This window comes from Glossina fuscipes, unplaced genomic scaffold (genome assembly GCF_014805625.2).
Source record: "Glossina fuscipes isolate IAEA_lab_2018 unplaced genomic scaffold, Yale_Gfus_2 1, whole genome shotgun sequence".
Classification (NCBI taxonomy): domain Eukaryota; kingdom Metazoa; phylum Arthropoda; class Insecta; order Diptera; family Glossinidae; genus Glossina; species Glossina fuscipes.
Window position 1 is genome coordinate 35500888 of NW_023998415.1, and position 17863 is coordinate 35518750.

General features: G+C 35.3%; 3 protein-coding genes across 3 annotated transcripts; 2 read left to right on the forward strand and 1 right to left on the reverse strand.

Moving 5' to 3' along the window:
• Positions 1 to 86: 86 nt before the first annotated feature.
• On the forward strand, positions 87 to 1844 carry LOC119631839 (viral IAP-associated factor homolog). The gene is made up of 3 exons (XM_038024364.1): positions 87 to 254; positions 405 to 1112; positions 1766 to 1844. Exons 1-2 carry the CDS (start codon positions 249 to 251, stop codon positions 1110 to 1112), a joined length of 714 nt encoding a protein of 237 aa, XP_037880292.1. The 5' UTR covers positions 87 to 248; the 3' UTR covers positions 1766 to 1844.
• LOC119644917 (tubulin polyglutamylase complex subunit 2) lies at positions 1633 to 3569 on the forward strand. Its single transcript, XM_038044662.1, has 4 exons — positions 1633 to 1699; positions 1748 to 1933; positions 1993 to 2516; positions 2574 to 3569. Exons 1-4 carry the CDS (start codon positions 1633 to 1635, stop codon positions 2637 to 2639), a joined length of 843 nt encoding a protein of 280 aa, XP_037900590.1. The 3' UTR covers positions 2640 to 3569.
• On the reverse strand, positions 3569 to 12050 carry LOC119644919 (anoctamin-4). Its single transcript, XM_038044663.1, has 11 exons — positions 11873 to 12050; positions 11561 to 11739; positions 7124 to 8125; positions 6912 to 7057; positions 6267 to 6847; positions 5981 to 6198; positions 5433 to 5597; positions 4913 to 5366; positions 4442 to 4835; positions 4289 to 4379; positions 3569 to 3932 (listed from the first exon to the last, which is right to left on the reverse strand). The coding sequence occupies exons 1-11, from the start codon at positions 12048 to 12050 to the stop codon at positions 3588 to 3590; spliced, it is 3753 nt and encodes a 1250-aa protein (XP_037900591.1). The 3' UTR covers positions 3569 to 3587.
• Positions 12051 to 17863: the final 5813 nt, after the last annotated feature.

The window sequence follows — 17863 nt, forward strand, 5'->3', positions numbered from 1 at the left end:
GCTCCACTATCGTTCGGAATGCCGCTTCAAGTCCAAATCTATTACTATGGCAACGCGATTTCACACAGTGCAAAAACAGCTGTTTGTCAGGGTCGCATTAATGAAATGATAGATATTTTTTGCTTTCAGTCCTGGCAAAGCACTTGGTAAAAATTATTAGTCACAGATATCTATAAAGTCAACGTTTCTAAATTACATCTTTAAAGTAAAAAGTATTTGCTTATTCTTTTGGCCAATTAATCAGCAACATGCAGGTATTTGTTTAACAAAGTTAATTTATTCATAAGCTATGTATATATGTATATATATATATATATATATATAGATTAATTCATATATTGTGATTACCATTTATGGTAATCGCACATAACAATTTCGCTAACTATATATATTCTTCTCTCCAGGATCCTCTTGAAGACACTGAGTGGAATGATATATTACGTTCTAAAGGTATTTTACCTCCCAAACCAAAGGAAGCTGAAATTACCGAAGATCAAGTTCAGTTAATGCTAGACGATGCTATACAACGGAGAATTGATTTGCCTGAATCTAACCGCAAAAAAGTCGAGGATATGAATTTGAATGAGTTGGACGAACTAGAAGATTCTGAGGATGACGAAATTTTAGAATACTATCGAAAGCAACGTATAGCTGAATTAAAGGCTTTCGCCGAAAAAGCGAAATTTGGAGCAGTTGGAGAAATTTCCGGTCAGGATTATGTGAACGAAGTGACTAACGCTGGAGAAGGCATTTGGGTGGTGCTGCATCTCTACGCCAATGGCGTTCCATTATGCGCATTAATACACCATCATATGCAGCAATTAGCTGCACGATTCCCTCAAACAAAATTTCTGCGTTCAATTGCTACAACTTGTATACCGAATTTCCCCGAAAAGAATTTGCCCTCAATTTTCGTTTATCATGAAGGACAGTTAAAGAAACAGTTAATCGGTCCAATAGAATTGAGAGGTGAAAAATTAACATTGGAAGAATTCGAGTATATGTTAGGCCAGGCTGGTGCTATAAACACAGAAATTCAAGAGGATCCTCGCCCGACAATAAGAGATAAAATGTTTGCTGATTTACAAAATCAAAGTGTCGATTTCTATTAGGTAAAAAAAGTCTTTGTTTTTTCATTTCAATTTAATTTGATTCTTATTTTATAATAAATTTTTCAAATTAAAAAGCCCCTAATAATATACGCCCAGGTCTTCAATTTCGTTTCCCTTCTCATCATTTGATTATAATAGGATGGGCTAAAGGCGCGTATATATTTCATGCATCTTGTTTGGGTTTGTGTGTGTGTGTGTGTGTGTGTATGACCCACAAAAGTAAATTTACGCCTGAATGCTGAAGCAAAGTTATAGGGATAATTATTAAGTTGCCAATGCTCTTCAGGAGCACACATGATATCTTGGGTAATATCTTGTGTAATATTTCATCGTGTGGCAAATTTCTTCTATAGTATAATATATTTTGATAAATAAATTTTGAAAAGTTACCCATAGTTACATCATTGTTTACAAATAAGAAACAAATCGGATATCATTTTGTGTATATGTGCTATTGAGTTGATTACTCATAAATATATTTAAGAGATTTTTCAAATTTTATTTTATTGACATAAAAAGAATGAAAAAACTTTCGCCAGATGAGGCTTTCTATGAAAATTTAACATTGGGCTTGGGCAGCGTCTTAAGTAACCTCATCGTTATACAGTGGATTTATTTTGCATTTGAAAACTGAATTTCGCCTTCTCTAATAGAGTCCGTGCCGCGAGTATCTAATATTATATGTGAAAAACGGGAACCGTGTCAGAAAACGCAAGTAATGACTTGGGAGCAAAGGCATGGTGTCTATTTGCCCGAGGATATGAAAAAATTTTATCTGTCCACCGACGGTTTATTGCTACATTGGAGTTACCAATACGGAGGTAGGTGCGAGAGAAAATCTTTGCGAAAGTTTCATGTCGATGAAAGAACTTATTTTTAGTAAATGATATACGACGTGTGGGATATATAAATATTCCTCACTTAGTACAGATCACATTATTACGCGAGAATGTTGAATCAAATGTGCAACATACGGCAAATGCTGCAAATGCAGCTGGCGCCCCAATCGCAACATGTATTTCAGATTCTTCTAAGCGTTCATCATCCGATACTTCGTTTAGTACTAATAGCTCAGCTACAATAGTTTCTGGCTCGACATCGATGTCTTGTACGACGGTGTCTGCAAGCCCTTCTAAAGATCAATGGGGGCATCCTCTGCCTATTATCGGGCCAAAAACAAAGATATTTGAATTTAATATGGTCAATGACGTAGCTAAAGTGTGTCTGATTTACGATACCACCGGCTCTAACACCCTCAAAATTTATATGTTGGAATTAAATGGACAAAAATGGGTATTTCTCGCCGATAGCTTCAGCGAATATTTGCGTATGGCCATTGCTCATTTAGGTTTACCATACTGGGAATTATGCTTTTCCTCATGTGGTCTGCCATCATGGACGGAGGTATGTGTGATTTATTGAAGCTACTTTCCAACGTTACAATCGATTTTAATCTTCTAGCAATTATTTTTATTGTTAGCGGCTTTAAATTTAAAACGGAATATATTCGCATCTAAGCTATTGTAAGGACGTTCTGGAGCGGGGTCAACTATCCTGGCACGACGTTCTTCACGCTCTTCGAGCAGGTGAGGAGCCAACAATAAAAATGTAAATGTGAAACGTTGAAGACAAGCGCCAACAAAAATAAAATCGAACAGTCCTGGTAGAATATTTGCATCAGATATTTCCCAATTTACTACCACTAGCAGCGCAATTTGAAACATAAATTTAATGATTGTTGTGCGATATGTCAAGGTCATGTAATAATAATGTTCATCAGATCGCCCCTTTAACAGCTTGATGGTCAGTGATCGGTGGTCGGTGTGTGGAATCGTTTAGTCCGTTTTGTATTCGGTTCGTTTACAAAACTCATGATTGCGATCTTAAAAAACTGCCTTCAAATATGTTCTTATAACTCTTCAAGGGGTCAGTTCGAAGATTATCTAAATCAGCAACGTCCAAGGATCCATCGATACTTATCATGTAGCAATAAGACGCAGTATGTACGGGTCGTTTATAAAGACAAAAAGACAACCACGTGTCAAAATGTAGAAGATAATCATGTAGGTGAAAATTAACTTTCGAAAACGAAAGCGATAATTAAATGAATCGAAAAATGTCTGAGGTGCACGATGTGATGTGATGTACATCAGGCAAATGAATCTTTGTCCTATTTTGCAAGCAAATATCGTTGACAAGAGTCAGTAGTGGTTATTAAAAAATTTTTGGTTATTTCTAGACCAAACTTTGTATAATATTTAGCGAAATTTTACAGTTCAAATACAGGGATAACACTAAATAAGATAAAGAAGTTCGATGCACAACCATTTCTTTTTTTCATAGATTTTGCTTCTTCTTGAATTACATCTATATTCGTAGTGCTATATAAATTTAGGTGGACGCATTTCTCGTTGCTAATTAATGTATTAAAGTTTTGGCATTCATCATATCTTGAGTTTCAGCCTCCTCTTCCTGTCAGGATACTTCCCATACCGTTGATGTTTCCGTTGATCGTTTAGGTCGGCCGGCAACTTCGACATGAGCATCCAGGGTGTCACTTAATCGCGAGAAACGTCGCGCCCAACTTCGCCGGGGCATTACTGATCCTAGCTCTGGTATTGGGGTATTGGGATTATTTCGATTGCTCGTCTCACGGAATAAACTCATTAAATCTTGCTTATCACCCTGAGCCCTTTTAATGCCGTGCTGGTATTTCGCTTCTTTCGCCAGCAATTGCTCGCGCTGCATCTGCGTTTGGACTTCGGCGGGTATGTCGGGTATAACGAATTGCATAACGCCAGTTAAAACAAAGACCACATGCTTTAAATTAAACACAATAAGTTTTATGTAAATGAATAAATTAAAGTGTTAATAAAAAGTAATAAAAGCGAGCGAATAAATATACAAAACAAAAAAAAAAAAAAAAAAAAAATAAATAGATAAGAATTTCGAGAGAAGCGAATGCGGAATTCCTGATTTTCTAGGTATCCCGATACATAAAATGTTAAATCGGCCTTTACCTTAACAAAAAATTCTGATATCTCAGTTAGGCCAATTTGAGACACATAGAAAAAAAAAAGAAGAAAAATAAATAAATAAATAGAGGAGAAAGAGAAAGAGAAAGAGAGAGAGAGAGAGAGAGACAGAGTCTAAATTTCAAGTTTCATAGAATTTACCTCAAATACGACAACAAAAGCCAAGCGTGCAGCAAATACATGCCAATAGTGAGGGCTTAAGCCATAGGGCTCATAATCTTGAGGACCATTTCTAAGGAAAGTGAATTAATTTGTTTGTTTACTTTGATTAAAATAGCAATTCTCATAATCTACCTGTAGCCCCTGTAGGCGCACGTATCCGGATCCTTTTCAGTCTTTGCGCCCCACTCTTCTTTATAATCGGATGTATTAAATAATGAAAGCGAATGCTCTATGTAACCAATTAAGGTATAAGTTTCCGAATAAACAAATTTATAGACCATTCGCGGTATAAAGTCACTCGTATAGGCGATGACAAATGCATTCGACACCACGGCTGTATATGTAATTATTCTTAAAATACCGTACCAAGCTCCAATATCTTCTACCCGTTCAGCCAGCGGCCTTCGGGCTTGGGTAACCATTTTGTAAGCGTCCAAACGTATTTCGGCAACATTGTTTAGTAGCGCGAATAGCGGAGCTAATGGGAAAGCAGCCACAAACAATGTAACAAAACCGTATTGTAAAACTGAGAAGAAAGAAAATTATATTCCTGCGACTAATTTTATATAATTCTATACGCGCAATGCATTATATTATACGCACTCATTTCAAGGTATTCGTCGAACAGGGCCAAACGTCCCGGATCTTGCATATGGTAATCTTGTTCCCAGGCCATGTGCAAATGACTTTCATCTTTAGTGTCTTTTTTATGTTTGCGTTGTCGCCACCAATTATAGAATTTCGGGAACAAATACTCCATAAAATTGTTCCAACATTGTTTACCCACCATTATGATGGCCAATTGTATGCACAATTCGGACAAACATCCCGCTGGATCGCATATATCATTCTTTAGGCGAAAAAATTCACTACGTCTCGCCTGATCGTCGCCTGGATAATCGAAAAATCTGCCTTTAAAAAATGCTATGTAAATTAAGGAAGAGTAAAAATTCATAAACTCGAAGAAGAAAATTTTAAAAGTGTATGAGTCTTCATATTCGGTTTGGGTTCGAGGATTCTCGAGATTTGTTAATCTTATTGCCAGCCGGTGGTAAATCTGTAAGAAAATTTCAGATTTCAGACTTAGATTTAGATATCATTGACATGAATATGATTGCGTTACTTTAGTTAATATCATGATGACCACCAAGTTGATGAGAGCCGCAGTTATTGTTGTAAATAATTTGGCATGTTCTTTAACGAAAAATCCGCCTCCACCATAGATGACAGTGACCACTGAAATGCGATAAATGATTGTTCCCAGAACAGCCGACAGAACGATTGTTATCTGAAATTGTATTAAAATAAGAAAAATTGACAAGGTGCACGACCGCCTTTACGATATGATGCAGGCATCAATTCTAGCGGGGAAATGTGGCGCCGAGTTGAACGAATTAAAGCTCAATTAGAAAGTCGGATTCGCATCTTTTACGGATGGAAGCTTCATTTATTTGCAATTCGCATGCTTAACGCTGTATAGAGAGGTGCGCATCTTTGTTGCTTAACGGATTGCGGAAAACTGTTTGTCAATTTAATTCGTGTGTCAAATCGCAAATTTACAATAATTGACTTAAGATTGTTAAGATTGTCACGATTAATTAATAATAATCCGCCCATTAATAATTATAATAATTAATTAATCAATTATGCATATCTAGGTCTGCGTCTTACCATAAATAAAACCGCACTACCAGTTATCGCAAAACGTATCCATCTATTCCAAGTGGACATATAAGGTTCACGTTCCCTTGTTACGGGATTAATGCGAAAATTGGTTGCATTCGTCTCGAATTCGGGACGATTCTCTTCGTCGGATTCAACGTTACGCAAATCCCATTCCCAGACAATGACTGATTGCTTACGTTTCCATAATTCTAAAAATGTCGTGGCTAAAACGAACAAGATTAATAATTTGCATGCTTGTGGAAAAAAAAAAAAAAACATTTTCATTGCTTACCCCAAAATGACATAAATATAGCGAAGAATACTGTTGAGGGATTGTCGAAAAGATATGTGATACGTGAGAATAAACATGATTCGTATAAGTGCTGGTAACTGCAGGCCTTATCACATAACGGGCATAATGTTATATTACCCGTACCGCTCTCATTGCATATCTCTTTGCTTGGGGTGTTGTCCTCCGAATTGAGGGTTGCTAAGCCATAAAGGAAACAAAGTGTGCCTACTATTGCTGGATAGACTAACATTTCCGTATAGAAACCTAACCAGCAAAAGTATAAAGCAATTTTATCGCCAAAGTATTTGCGCACCAAGCAGAGCGGCTGTTTTTTATACCATTGCGAGGGATGAGCCCAAGTTAAATAAAGTATGCGACGATCTAATGTTATACCGCTCGAATGGGGCCGATCATAGCGACCCTCATGTAAAGGGAAGCAACCTAAATATGTGTTATCGTTCAATAAACGTCTGATGCCACAGCGATCGCTATCGTCGAACGGTGTCCGCACTAAGACTTGCATAACCATAAAAGAGCGCTGAGCACTGGTATAAGCGGTAGCACGATCCTTCACAATAAATCTATAGTGATATGAAATTATGGCATAAGGCATTTTAGATTATTTGCCAGTCTCGTAGAACTTACTGCTCCTCTGGATTACCATTTCTAGTGGCGGATTTAAAAGAAATTTCACCTTCTACCACTTGATGATCTAATTGTATTCTTTTGGTAATTTTCTGCCAGATATCCTTCCAATGTTGTACATTACGTGTCACTATATTATCCTCGTCCTTGAGTGCGAGAATAATCGTTCGGGTATATATGTTAAATTGAGAATTTTTGTTTTTTCTACTTACCCAGGACGGTTTAACAGATATTGTGATGAAACGTTTGGTGGGCAATTTAATATTCATAACTTCCCCCAAACGGGTTTCCAGACGCCAAGGTAAATGGATTTTCATAAAAAAGGTTTTTTCGTTAAAGGATTGCATTTTATCCTCTAATTCGACTTCGAGGCCTTCTTTAATCAAATTTTCCATAAAAGTGCGACGGCAATCACGTTTTCTAGACTCACTTTCGGTCATAACGCCTAAATTCTCTTCTTCCCAAGCTACAACCATATCGATTTTACGACGACCGTCTCGAAACATCAGAGACTCATCGTCTAAGCCTTCGCTGTCTTGGTTTTTTAGTTTTCTAGTAACACCGTTATCCAGATTCATAGTGACTTTATGATTGCTGTGGTAACTGCCATCAAGGCTGCTTTCCATCGATGGATGCGTGAGATTTCCCTCGTACGGCATCAATTGCTTGTAGGCAAATTGATTTGGCAACATATTGGATGTGTCTGAAGAGGGCGAATTTAAATTATTATTTATTGTATTATTATCTTCGCTTTGTGCATCCATTTCGTTGTTGGGGTCGGGAGTTGGCGGTGTTGATAATTGCAGGCCCAACGAATGATGCATAGCTGTACCGGGTATATCTTCATTGTTTTCCACTTTAGGCCCGAATGGTTGAATCGACGTTAGTCTTTTAGTGCAGCTTTCTAAATTTGTCGATAATTGAGTGCCATGACGATCATTATCCGCATTTAATTTTTGATATGTTGGCCTCGAATTTTCATTATAGTTCCCTAATTTTTGACTAATAATCGAATTATTTTCGGCCGATGTGTAATAGTTAAGAGATGGCAGCCTTGTCATTTCCTCTCCCATTGATGTCATCGAAAACGCCTCAAAAAAGTTCTTGTTCCTCGGAAGTGGTTGCTCGTTTACTACGAATGAGAAAGTATTTTCCGAATAAGTTTTCGAGCTGAGGCGTTGAGCAGGTGGAGCAGATTCAACGAACGGTGGCTGCTAATAAATTGGAAGAAAAACATGTCCTTCAGAACTCTCCTAAGAAGTTGCGTGAACATAAAAATTCCTTAAATTTTTTAAACGCTACCTCGTTTTATTTGACAGATTTATCAATAGCAATTATTATGATTATGCAATACAGTTTTAAATGTTTCACTTAAATAGGAAATAAATTGTTTTTGCGTTCAGTTGAGTTCTTTTGTCCTTATTTCGTATATTCTCAAGCTTTTTGACGACCCAATTGCACCCGTCTTATGCGAAATGAAACTAAGAAAAATAAAAATATTCAGGCGTGAGAACACTTCTTTTCAATAATTTCATAGACTCAGTTCATTCAATGGAGGCGTAACATATAGGTAAATATTGTGAACGATTGGGAGGTAAAAGAGTTCTATCTATTTGATGGCTGTAATATTATAAAAAGAAATTAAGCCGACGAAAAGGATTTAAAAAAGTAAACAAATTTTGAGGACAGAGTTGTATTTCGATCAAATCTAAATAAGACGTTGTAAATGGATGATTATTATCATTCGTGGATTGAAAGGATTTGTAATTTGCGTGAAACAACAAGAAGAAGTTATTTTACATTGCCCGTAGAGCGAGAGAAAAAATCGTCTTCAAGAGCGGTACAATTAGCCCAACTGTGCTCTGTAGAAAGATTTATTAGAATATATGCTTCATTTTCTCTGAACTATCCTTACAACTACATGGTGTAGTTGTTGTTGGAGGCTAGGTCCGGTCCGTCAATTCTTCATTACAGTCATTGGCTTTTAGAACATTTTCCACTGCAAGTGAGTGCGGTACGCATTTGGAAAATAGCTGTCCCTTTGACATTGTCAACAACTTCTTGTAATTGTACTTTTCGTTTATCGAGGATAATTTTCAGGAATTTTTTTAATGTTTTCCGTTGCAATCACCTTCTTTGGGCATCCACTGGCCTCATGCCACATGATCGGTGAGTTTGATGAATTTCTTTTGCCATCAATAAGGAACGTTTTCAGACAAAATATGAAATTCGGATTTTTCCAATGGTAGCGCCGCTGTGGGCACTGAATTTTGTAAGTAAAAGATCGAAACGACTTGAAATTTTGCTAGGTTTCGTAATCAAATCTTCCACGGCTAGGGTCATATATATATATACACTAGGGAACTAACTGAGACAACTATGCGTTGAATATTTGTCAAATTCAAAATTGATAATTCCGATATGCCATAAGTGATGATATACTATTGTCAATAAAAAATAAGTTGAAATTCTTTTTGAGAAATAAAAAATATTTATTTTTTCAAAATTTTGCTTTCAATTTTAACGCTTCCTAAAGTAATCCGCGTCTGATTTATGTCAATTTTTTTTTCTAATTTTCAAGACAGTTACAGAACTCGTTTTCCTTGACGGCTTTCAATACATTTTTAAATGTGGCTCTTGTCTCCTAAATTGAGTTGAAACCGTGTGCTCGGAGTGGCGTCCGTGATGATGCGCTTCATCACGTTCGTGGTAGTCGGCAACCATTGCTTCACAATTGTGTAAGGAATATTTTCCTTACAAAAAATGAAGTGTCTTTGGAACCCGGCGAAAATCGACATGTTTGCGGCATAAAACGTCTTTCAAAACGTTTTGGGTTAGTTCTAATGAAATGCTCATAGCCTCAGCAAGGTTTACGATTTTCGACTACGAACTTCTTTGATTTCCTTGACATCGAGATGTTGATGACCGTGCGGGCCGCTGTTTGTTCTAACATCGTTCTCGGTACTGCTTAAAGTCTTTACACCATTTGTAAATGTTTTTTGCAACAGACTTATCACTAAAAATGTCCTACGACATACGTAAACTTTTTGCGGCAGACTGTTCATTCCGCAGTTTCATTTCGGTCGACAATATCGGATATAGTAAATATACAGTGAACGTCGAACAAATCATTTTTGTTTGTTTATTTAAACATGTGTAATTCTGCAGCAATATACTGGCATGCACACATTGATGTCAATGACGTCAAAGATAGTACGATCAACCCACAAAAGAAAGGAAATAATAAATCCATGATTGCATAGTTGAAATGAAAAGTTCTCTTTAAAGTCTTTTTTGATCGTTGAAGTAACTTTTAGAGAAAAAAAAATCAATTGATTTTTTATACGCTCTGTCTATGTTGTTAATCCAAAGAGCCTGACCTAGAAAATGCTACTTAAGAAGGTTTGTTTTTTTCAAGTTTCAATCTAAAATAAACGAAAAATTTGGATAGCTTTTGAAAGCTGAGTTCAGCATCAACTAAAGTGTCTTCTGTGCATTAAGTTACTTACGTTTCTTGCATATTCAAAGCGAAATATTAAGCAAATGAAGCAGTAATCTATGAACGTCATTGGTCATTTGTTTGATAGCAAAAACTCTGCATTGCGCACCATTGAAAGACCTTACATCACAGTGCAATTGTCTATATGTCGGCTTTTCAGAATAAGGCGTTATATTAAAAGTGGTCGTAAACGTGGTCCGACCTAAATAGTTTTCAATAGTGTCCGTCCTTTACCCAAAACATAACAGTGTACCCAACTTCTTCAAAGTATTTATAAGTAATTGCGGCCTGTAGATTGAACACAAGAAAATAAGACAGACAGAGCGTTTACAAAACGATTATAGTTGCGCACGATCCACCATTGACCACTCTACACCATCCTGCAGATATCCATGTATCGGCTTTTCAAAATAAGGCGTTATATGCACAGTGGTCGAAAAAGTAATCCGATCGGAATTATTTTGAATAGCTTTCGTTCTTCGCCTGAAACTTGTCAGCGTATCAACTTTCACCACAATATGCCGTGCATGAATTGCGCCCTGTAACCGTGACACTAGAAAATAATATAGACAGACGGATGGACAATCTCTAAGATTCTAAATTTGATTCTGAATCGATTGGTATCATGAAAGGTGGCGCCACCTTAAGCCCTTGCAGATATTCCGCACAACCTTAATATAGTCGCTCTATAAGAGAGAAATCGATTTATATCACTTTCAAACACAACGGCTCACATATTAAAAATTTCAGTAAATAGGCGGGTCTTTGGAATTTAATCAAGAGTATACGTGTCACTGATTCAATCTTCAATTGAATTCCGCATTGTCGCGCAATAATATATTTTTACAAGATATATGATCGACAAAGCGAACTGACTTAATATTTGCAAACGTATGATAAACGAACCAACTTTGAAAGAAATCTTGAGGACGCTTCTTAAATTTTTACTAACACTAAGGCGGCTCTATTACACGAAAGCTACTTTAAAAGCAAACAATAGTGGAAAGCAAGCAGAAAAAGAACAAAATTTAATTAAAATTAAAAATTAATTGATTTTCTTATGCGAAATTTCCGTTTCTTCTTTATGATATTTTCGATAACAAACAACTCCATAACAAAGATGGGAGTATAATTATTTATTAATACTTACCCCTCCAACAAATAAACGGCCCGCTACAATACCGCTATCTTGACTTAATCGTCTTATGGGCAATTCATCGCTCGGACAACTATGTTCTTTCAAACGTTCACTTTTAGCTGGACTAGAAGCTATTGGTCGTCTTAGGTGTTTCGTACGTACATTACGCAAAGACGGGACCGATAGAAATCCTACATACATATATATATATATATATATATATATATATGTATATATATGTATAGGTTTAGGTAAAACATATGAAAAAATTGAAATTAAGTTTTAAGTAAGGGAGACATTAAAAGATAGTACGAGCTCGCTTACTAGAGAACGGTAGACCGTCAGCATGTGATTTTCGTTCTTTCGCTTTCTCCTCGCTGTCATTGGTATCTCTTGAAATTAAGTCTTCATGCGAACTGGCTTCAGTTATTGGCGCTGTGCTAGTTTCATCCTCACTACTGATACGCGTTTTAAGTTGTTTATGTTGCGTGTTCGAATTCATTTCATTACTTTCTATTTTACTTTATATTTAATTGAGGATAGGTTCTCCTTATAGATAATAAACATTAGTTTGTCTATGTAGGTGTATGCGTCCGTAAAATGTTACGAAGGCATCCATTTAGGTGGTAATGTAATAAAATATCATTTCTTGACTTTACTGAAGAATTGAAAATTGTGAACTTTACGTTGTAAAGCATGTGGTCTTCTTTTCACGATTCATCGTTCACCGTTTAACAAACGTCACAACAGGTGTTTAAAGTTACGCCGTAAAAAATCAATACAAAAATTATTATAATTAGTGTCTAAAATTATATTTATTCTCAATCTATTGATTGTTGTTATTATAACAACTTTTACAGTTAAACTTGTGCGTTTACTTGTCAAGCAAAAATATTCACTATTAGATATAATACGGAACCAAGTCCATCAAGATATGATGCCTTATGATGAGTCGTATGATGAGTTAGGCATACGTGAACAATTGCGTTATGTTGTGCTTTCTGCTCAATTAGAAATTTTGGCGTAAGCGTGTAAACGAATTGAGTCGTTTTATTCTCTCCTTTCGGATATTGAAAGAACTTAGCTGCAAGTTTTGAATCTATTTGCTCTAGACTGAAAGTTGACACCTTCGAACTTCAACTTGTGTCAGTCTCTGACGAACCTCATAAGTGGGTTTTAGGTTAATAATAAGACAATTGTCCTCAAGACTTAGACTTAGTAGATATGTCAGAAACACTAGACTAGGTGGGCATAAAGAGGGGATTTAGCTTAACCATGGCAATCGATTGCCGAATTTATCTAATAGAATTTCCAATCCCGAATTTATGGCACATACATCAATATTTCCCTAAACTCTCTCGTAGGTTTTGTCTCCAAGAGCAATTCACATTTTTAAAAAATGCTAACGCTGGACTAACCCTCCTCACAAGTTCATGTCACTGATAAATCGTCGCTTTTCTTTGTTGTTTTCAACGCAATAGAACAATCCGGATTGCTTGTGTGAGCGTCCGTGGTTTACTGATTTTAAATAAGATGCAGAAGACACGTTCACCATCGAAAAAAAAAAAAAAGAAAAAAAACGATTTACAAATTGTTCTCGATGGCCAAAAAGTCAAGTTGGCATTCTAAGGATATCGAAATTTTGGGTATTCACGATTTTACTTGACAAACTGTTCGGATTGGTGCCTCGTCTGCTGGTCCCCAGCGTCTCTTTTACTCTTCATTACGCTCGCGGAGACTGAAGTGTATTTCGAAGGTCTTGACAAATCGATGCAATCGTTCCAAGCCATCGCGATTTAAAAAAAAAGTGTTTGACTGATTCCGTCCCCCTTGAATTTGAATATTTTAATGAAAGCCTGAAATATATTTTATTCTTATTTAGACCCGGGAGTTAAAAACAACAATACATTACAATATATGCATATATATATATATGCGCAGTTCACTGATCAGACTACAACAGATTTTCAAGCGGAACGTTGATCCAGCGTTACGAACATTTCATTACGGATTTGTAAGAGTTTTTCAAAAAGACTTAAAAAATTGACTTGTGACCATCGCGGTTTGCACTTTGTGCGATAAATGTCCGCCAATTCACTTTCTTATCTGTATTGCACTTCTTCACGAATAGGAGTACATAAACACACAGCTCAATAGCGAGTTAAAGTTTCCAAGTCATTTTCTTTGCTAGCAATAATAATTTCTGCGTCGACATATCTATGCCCAATATTCTGTCGACATATGAACACGCCCGCCAGTGAGCCAGAAACTATAATTTATAATCCACCGCATAAATTGATCTTAGATTACTAACCCATTGCAAAGTTGTAGAGGTCATGGTTATCTAAGAATCGCCGGAAGACCAGTATAAAGACGTAATATAAAGGCGGTCTGAGAACACATTAAGATCATATTCTATCGATGTAGATGTAAGTTGTTTTGACCTAACGAATGAACGAACGAACGAGCCCTATTGAATATAAATAAAAATATTACAGTCGGACAACGCTGACTGTTACATACCCTACATCACCTCGCCTACTACAGTTATTCGTTTGTTTTGGTTAAAGTACATATTATTTTCATGCAAAGCGGTAATTGCCCTGAAAGCTCGTATATTGGAAGGTTAGTTTTCCTCTCCATATAAGAATTGGTGTTTCGTGATAGCGCCTATATGCGTTGAGGTCAAAATAAAATAGACCTATGTGATCCAAATTTACTGCCGTTAATTCTTTTGCTAAAGCGCTATTACGAATTAATTTTGATCATAATATATTAAAAATTAACCCATTTTGCAAAGGACTGACTACTCATGGGATATCTTATATGGAGTGTGTCCCAAAAAATATACCTATTTTGCTCTAATTAGATCCACTTCATTTTTATACCCTACACCACGGACTATATTAAGTTAGTGCGGACGTATGGAACATGCTCATGCTTAAGACAGGCCCAACTTCCAAACAGACCCAAGGCCAAACGTGTCTGTCCGTCTAACGTCTGCCCATGTTAATTCGCGTGTTGACGCGCATGCTCCCCTGTAAGGGTTTCCATTCAAAGGAATGTCTTTGCAAGAAAACAAGACACAGTTTACGGATTTATATTAGCTCTGATCTGTTGTAGCGTATTCAATAGCCGCCCTTGTCCGACCATAATGTTTTTGCTGGTTTTATACATGTGTGTCGTCGCCTTTCGATTTCGCATTTGTATTAAACCGCTTGATAATTCCATGTATGCATACTTTTACAAGCAGCTGAACATAATTCGCGTGTATGACAACATTTTCCTTTTAGCTCGTAAAACACACGTCGACTATTTATAAACATTTTCTGGTTGCTATAGTTCCTACCATCTCTAGCTCGTATTATTTTTGTATTTTGATTAAATTGCATTAAATACTATATATATATATATATATATATATATATATATATATATGAAGCATATGCTTACAAACGTTTTATATTTAATATTGGCAACATTAGCCGAACAAAAATCGATATGCATTTTAAATGTTATTACGCTAATTGCGGTTATAATTAAAGACAAACATTGAATATTCCCATAATAGTCCTCATATATCTATGAAGCGTTAAGGACTTGTGGTTTCACGTAAAGATTTTATGTGTATGTAGATCACACCATTAGCTAAATATAGATATGAAATAATTAATGAACAAAGACAGATTTGAGTTTAAACATTCGCGACTAGTTAATGTAACTAATCTACAGTTAAAGCTTCTTCCGCATGCGTAGCACACCTAACGCCCAGTACGTTTAATGTATATTCTATTGGCAATGTTTAAAGTATATATCGAATGTGATAGCCGTCATAAGTATGCCAAGGTGCAAGAGATAAATTTCTTATGCAAAAATTCGAAACGTTCTACACCGCTTGACAATATTTCTGTAAGGCACATACGTAGCTTTCCAAGAGTATTTCTACTTGACAGCTCCTTGCTGAAGAACTGATCACAATTGCGATCATTTAGTGGCAGAAAGATTTTAACGTTTCGTATATGCTGTTCTAGCCAAATATGCAGTTGCATGAAGAATCCTCTACTCTATCTAGTGAAGATCTCTGCATCGACTAACTGCCATAACTCTTGCCAGAAGTGCAAACAAAGAGTTTAAGAAGCGTATATGTTTGCATATTTGTGTGTATGAACTGTGCCTCATTCCAACCACAAAGTTCATATCGAAATCTATTGCAATTGTTGAGTTATCGATGCAAATCATATTGGAATTATCATTATCTGTTTTCTTTTGTTTTTTAAGTACATGCGTTGAGGGCACCTTTTTTTTTTTTTTGTTAAAGTAATATATGAGGAGAGTTGTTGACCTCTTTACTGCATATATTGTAATTAATTGATAATTGAGCTTTTACGAGTCTTCCCTTCTCTGTGGCGTTTCTATTTTCAATTGTAAGTTTTTTGTTTTTCTTTCCGAGTTCTATTTGTGTTTATCAAAGTCCATTCAAAAATCACTGTAAGTTAAGTAAAACGTGAACTATTTTTTGCTCTTTTTTTTTTTTTTTTTTTTTTTTTTTGAAATATTGATGAGGTTTGTTCTTCTATTTTCATTGCATTTTGAATCCTTTCGTCTTTACAATTCAAATTCAAATTTTTGATTAATTATTTGGCATTTAGGGTGTTATAGGAGGCTATAGGTTAACTTTAAACTTTATTTAGTTTAGTTTTGCGTGTAGTTCTAAATTGATTATATATTTCAAGTTTCATAACATATTTTTTGTTGCAACAAACAATCGAATATTTATTATTGAATATATTTCCTTTTCCGTATTTATACATACATATATATTTTTATAATTATATTCTCTAATTTTCACTTCCGTTCATTGCAAGTGTTACAATTCACTTTTGTTTAATGAATGTTGGCATTTGCTTTTTAACAATAACTTAGTCGTTTGTATTCTCTAAAATATGCTTTTTAACAACGACGTGAAAGTTGAAAGCATGTACTTCCTGTCTAACCGAATTTGAGTGTCTTTGTTACGTGTATGAATATATGTATATTTATATACACGATTTTTATGAATAAACGATATCGAGGTAATAGGTTTGATAGGGGAAATATAAAACGAATGATTGACACTATGATTGCATATACTAGAAAACCACGTGTCCTTTTTACCACCATTTATATCTTGCCTATAATAATCACGGTCACAAACACATTTAAGCCATGCAAAAAAAAAAAAAAAAAATATAAATAAATAAATAAAACTAAAAAAATGAACAAAAATTAAGGAATATAAAGTAAAATAAAAAAAAATAAAAAAATATATATATATATGTATATATATATATAATATAAACAAACTAACAACCATTTCATACACACCCCCAAGTGCACGTATCTTTAATCGCATGTATTTACACGGTTGTTAATACAAATTGTAACGCCATTAAGTAGCAATTCAATGCTAGTCTTCATCTGAAATCCTATACTCTTTGTATATTATATCTAATTATTTTCTATATTCTCATTAAGTATATTAAATTGGTCGATTAGAAAGTAATATTAGGGGTAGAATGAAATATAACGGGAAGCAAATCTTAAAAAAAAATAAGAAAGAAAAATATTTGCATTGAATTCACATAAATATATTACAGATCAAATATCACATATTACATAATTCATTTGAAATGCAAGTAATTTTATGTAATCCATATTACGATTTGATTAAATAATTACTATTCGATTCTGAAAACGAAAAGTTAGTTGACGTTAAAACCTGCCTGTTGATGTTATTGTGTAAAATCTTAGCCCTTTAATTAAGAAAGAGTTGAAGTCAAATTTCTGCCAATTATTCGAATCGGGCAAAGACGAGTTTTCGTTACCCTGCCCTACTGCGCCTCGTCACTCGTTTTGGTAATAATATGCCAAAAATGACCCGTTATTTCCATGCAAAAGTATACTTTTCACGAAAGCTCGTATATTGGCTGATGCTCAAAACATGACGTTATGACGTTATCCAAATTAAGCGAACTTAACTTACTTCCTAAGAGTTTTATTATTTTTCAGTTTCCGTCATAAAAGTCACAAATTACAGTTGCTATCCATGCAAGGTCTTCCTTCTCATGATATCCCCTATATGTGTTGGCATCTAAAAAATAGACTTGTGTAATCCAAATGCCCGATCGTTAACTTCTTCTTTTTTTTTTTGCTTAATTATAACCCAAAAAATTTAACCTGTTTGCAAGGGCTTATTCTTAATCGGATATGTTAGAAGAAAGCGGGGAGCGGGGTAGAAGAAATGGAACCATGCGCTTCACTTAATTCTTGTGACAA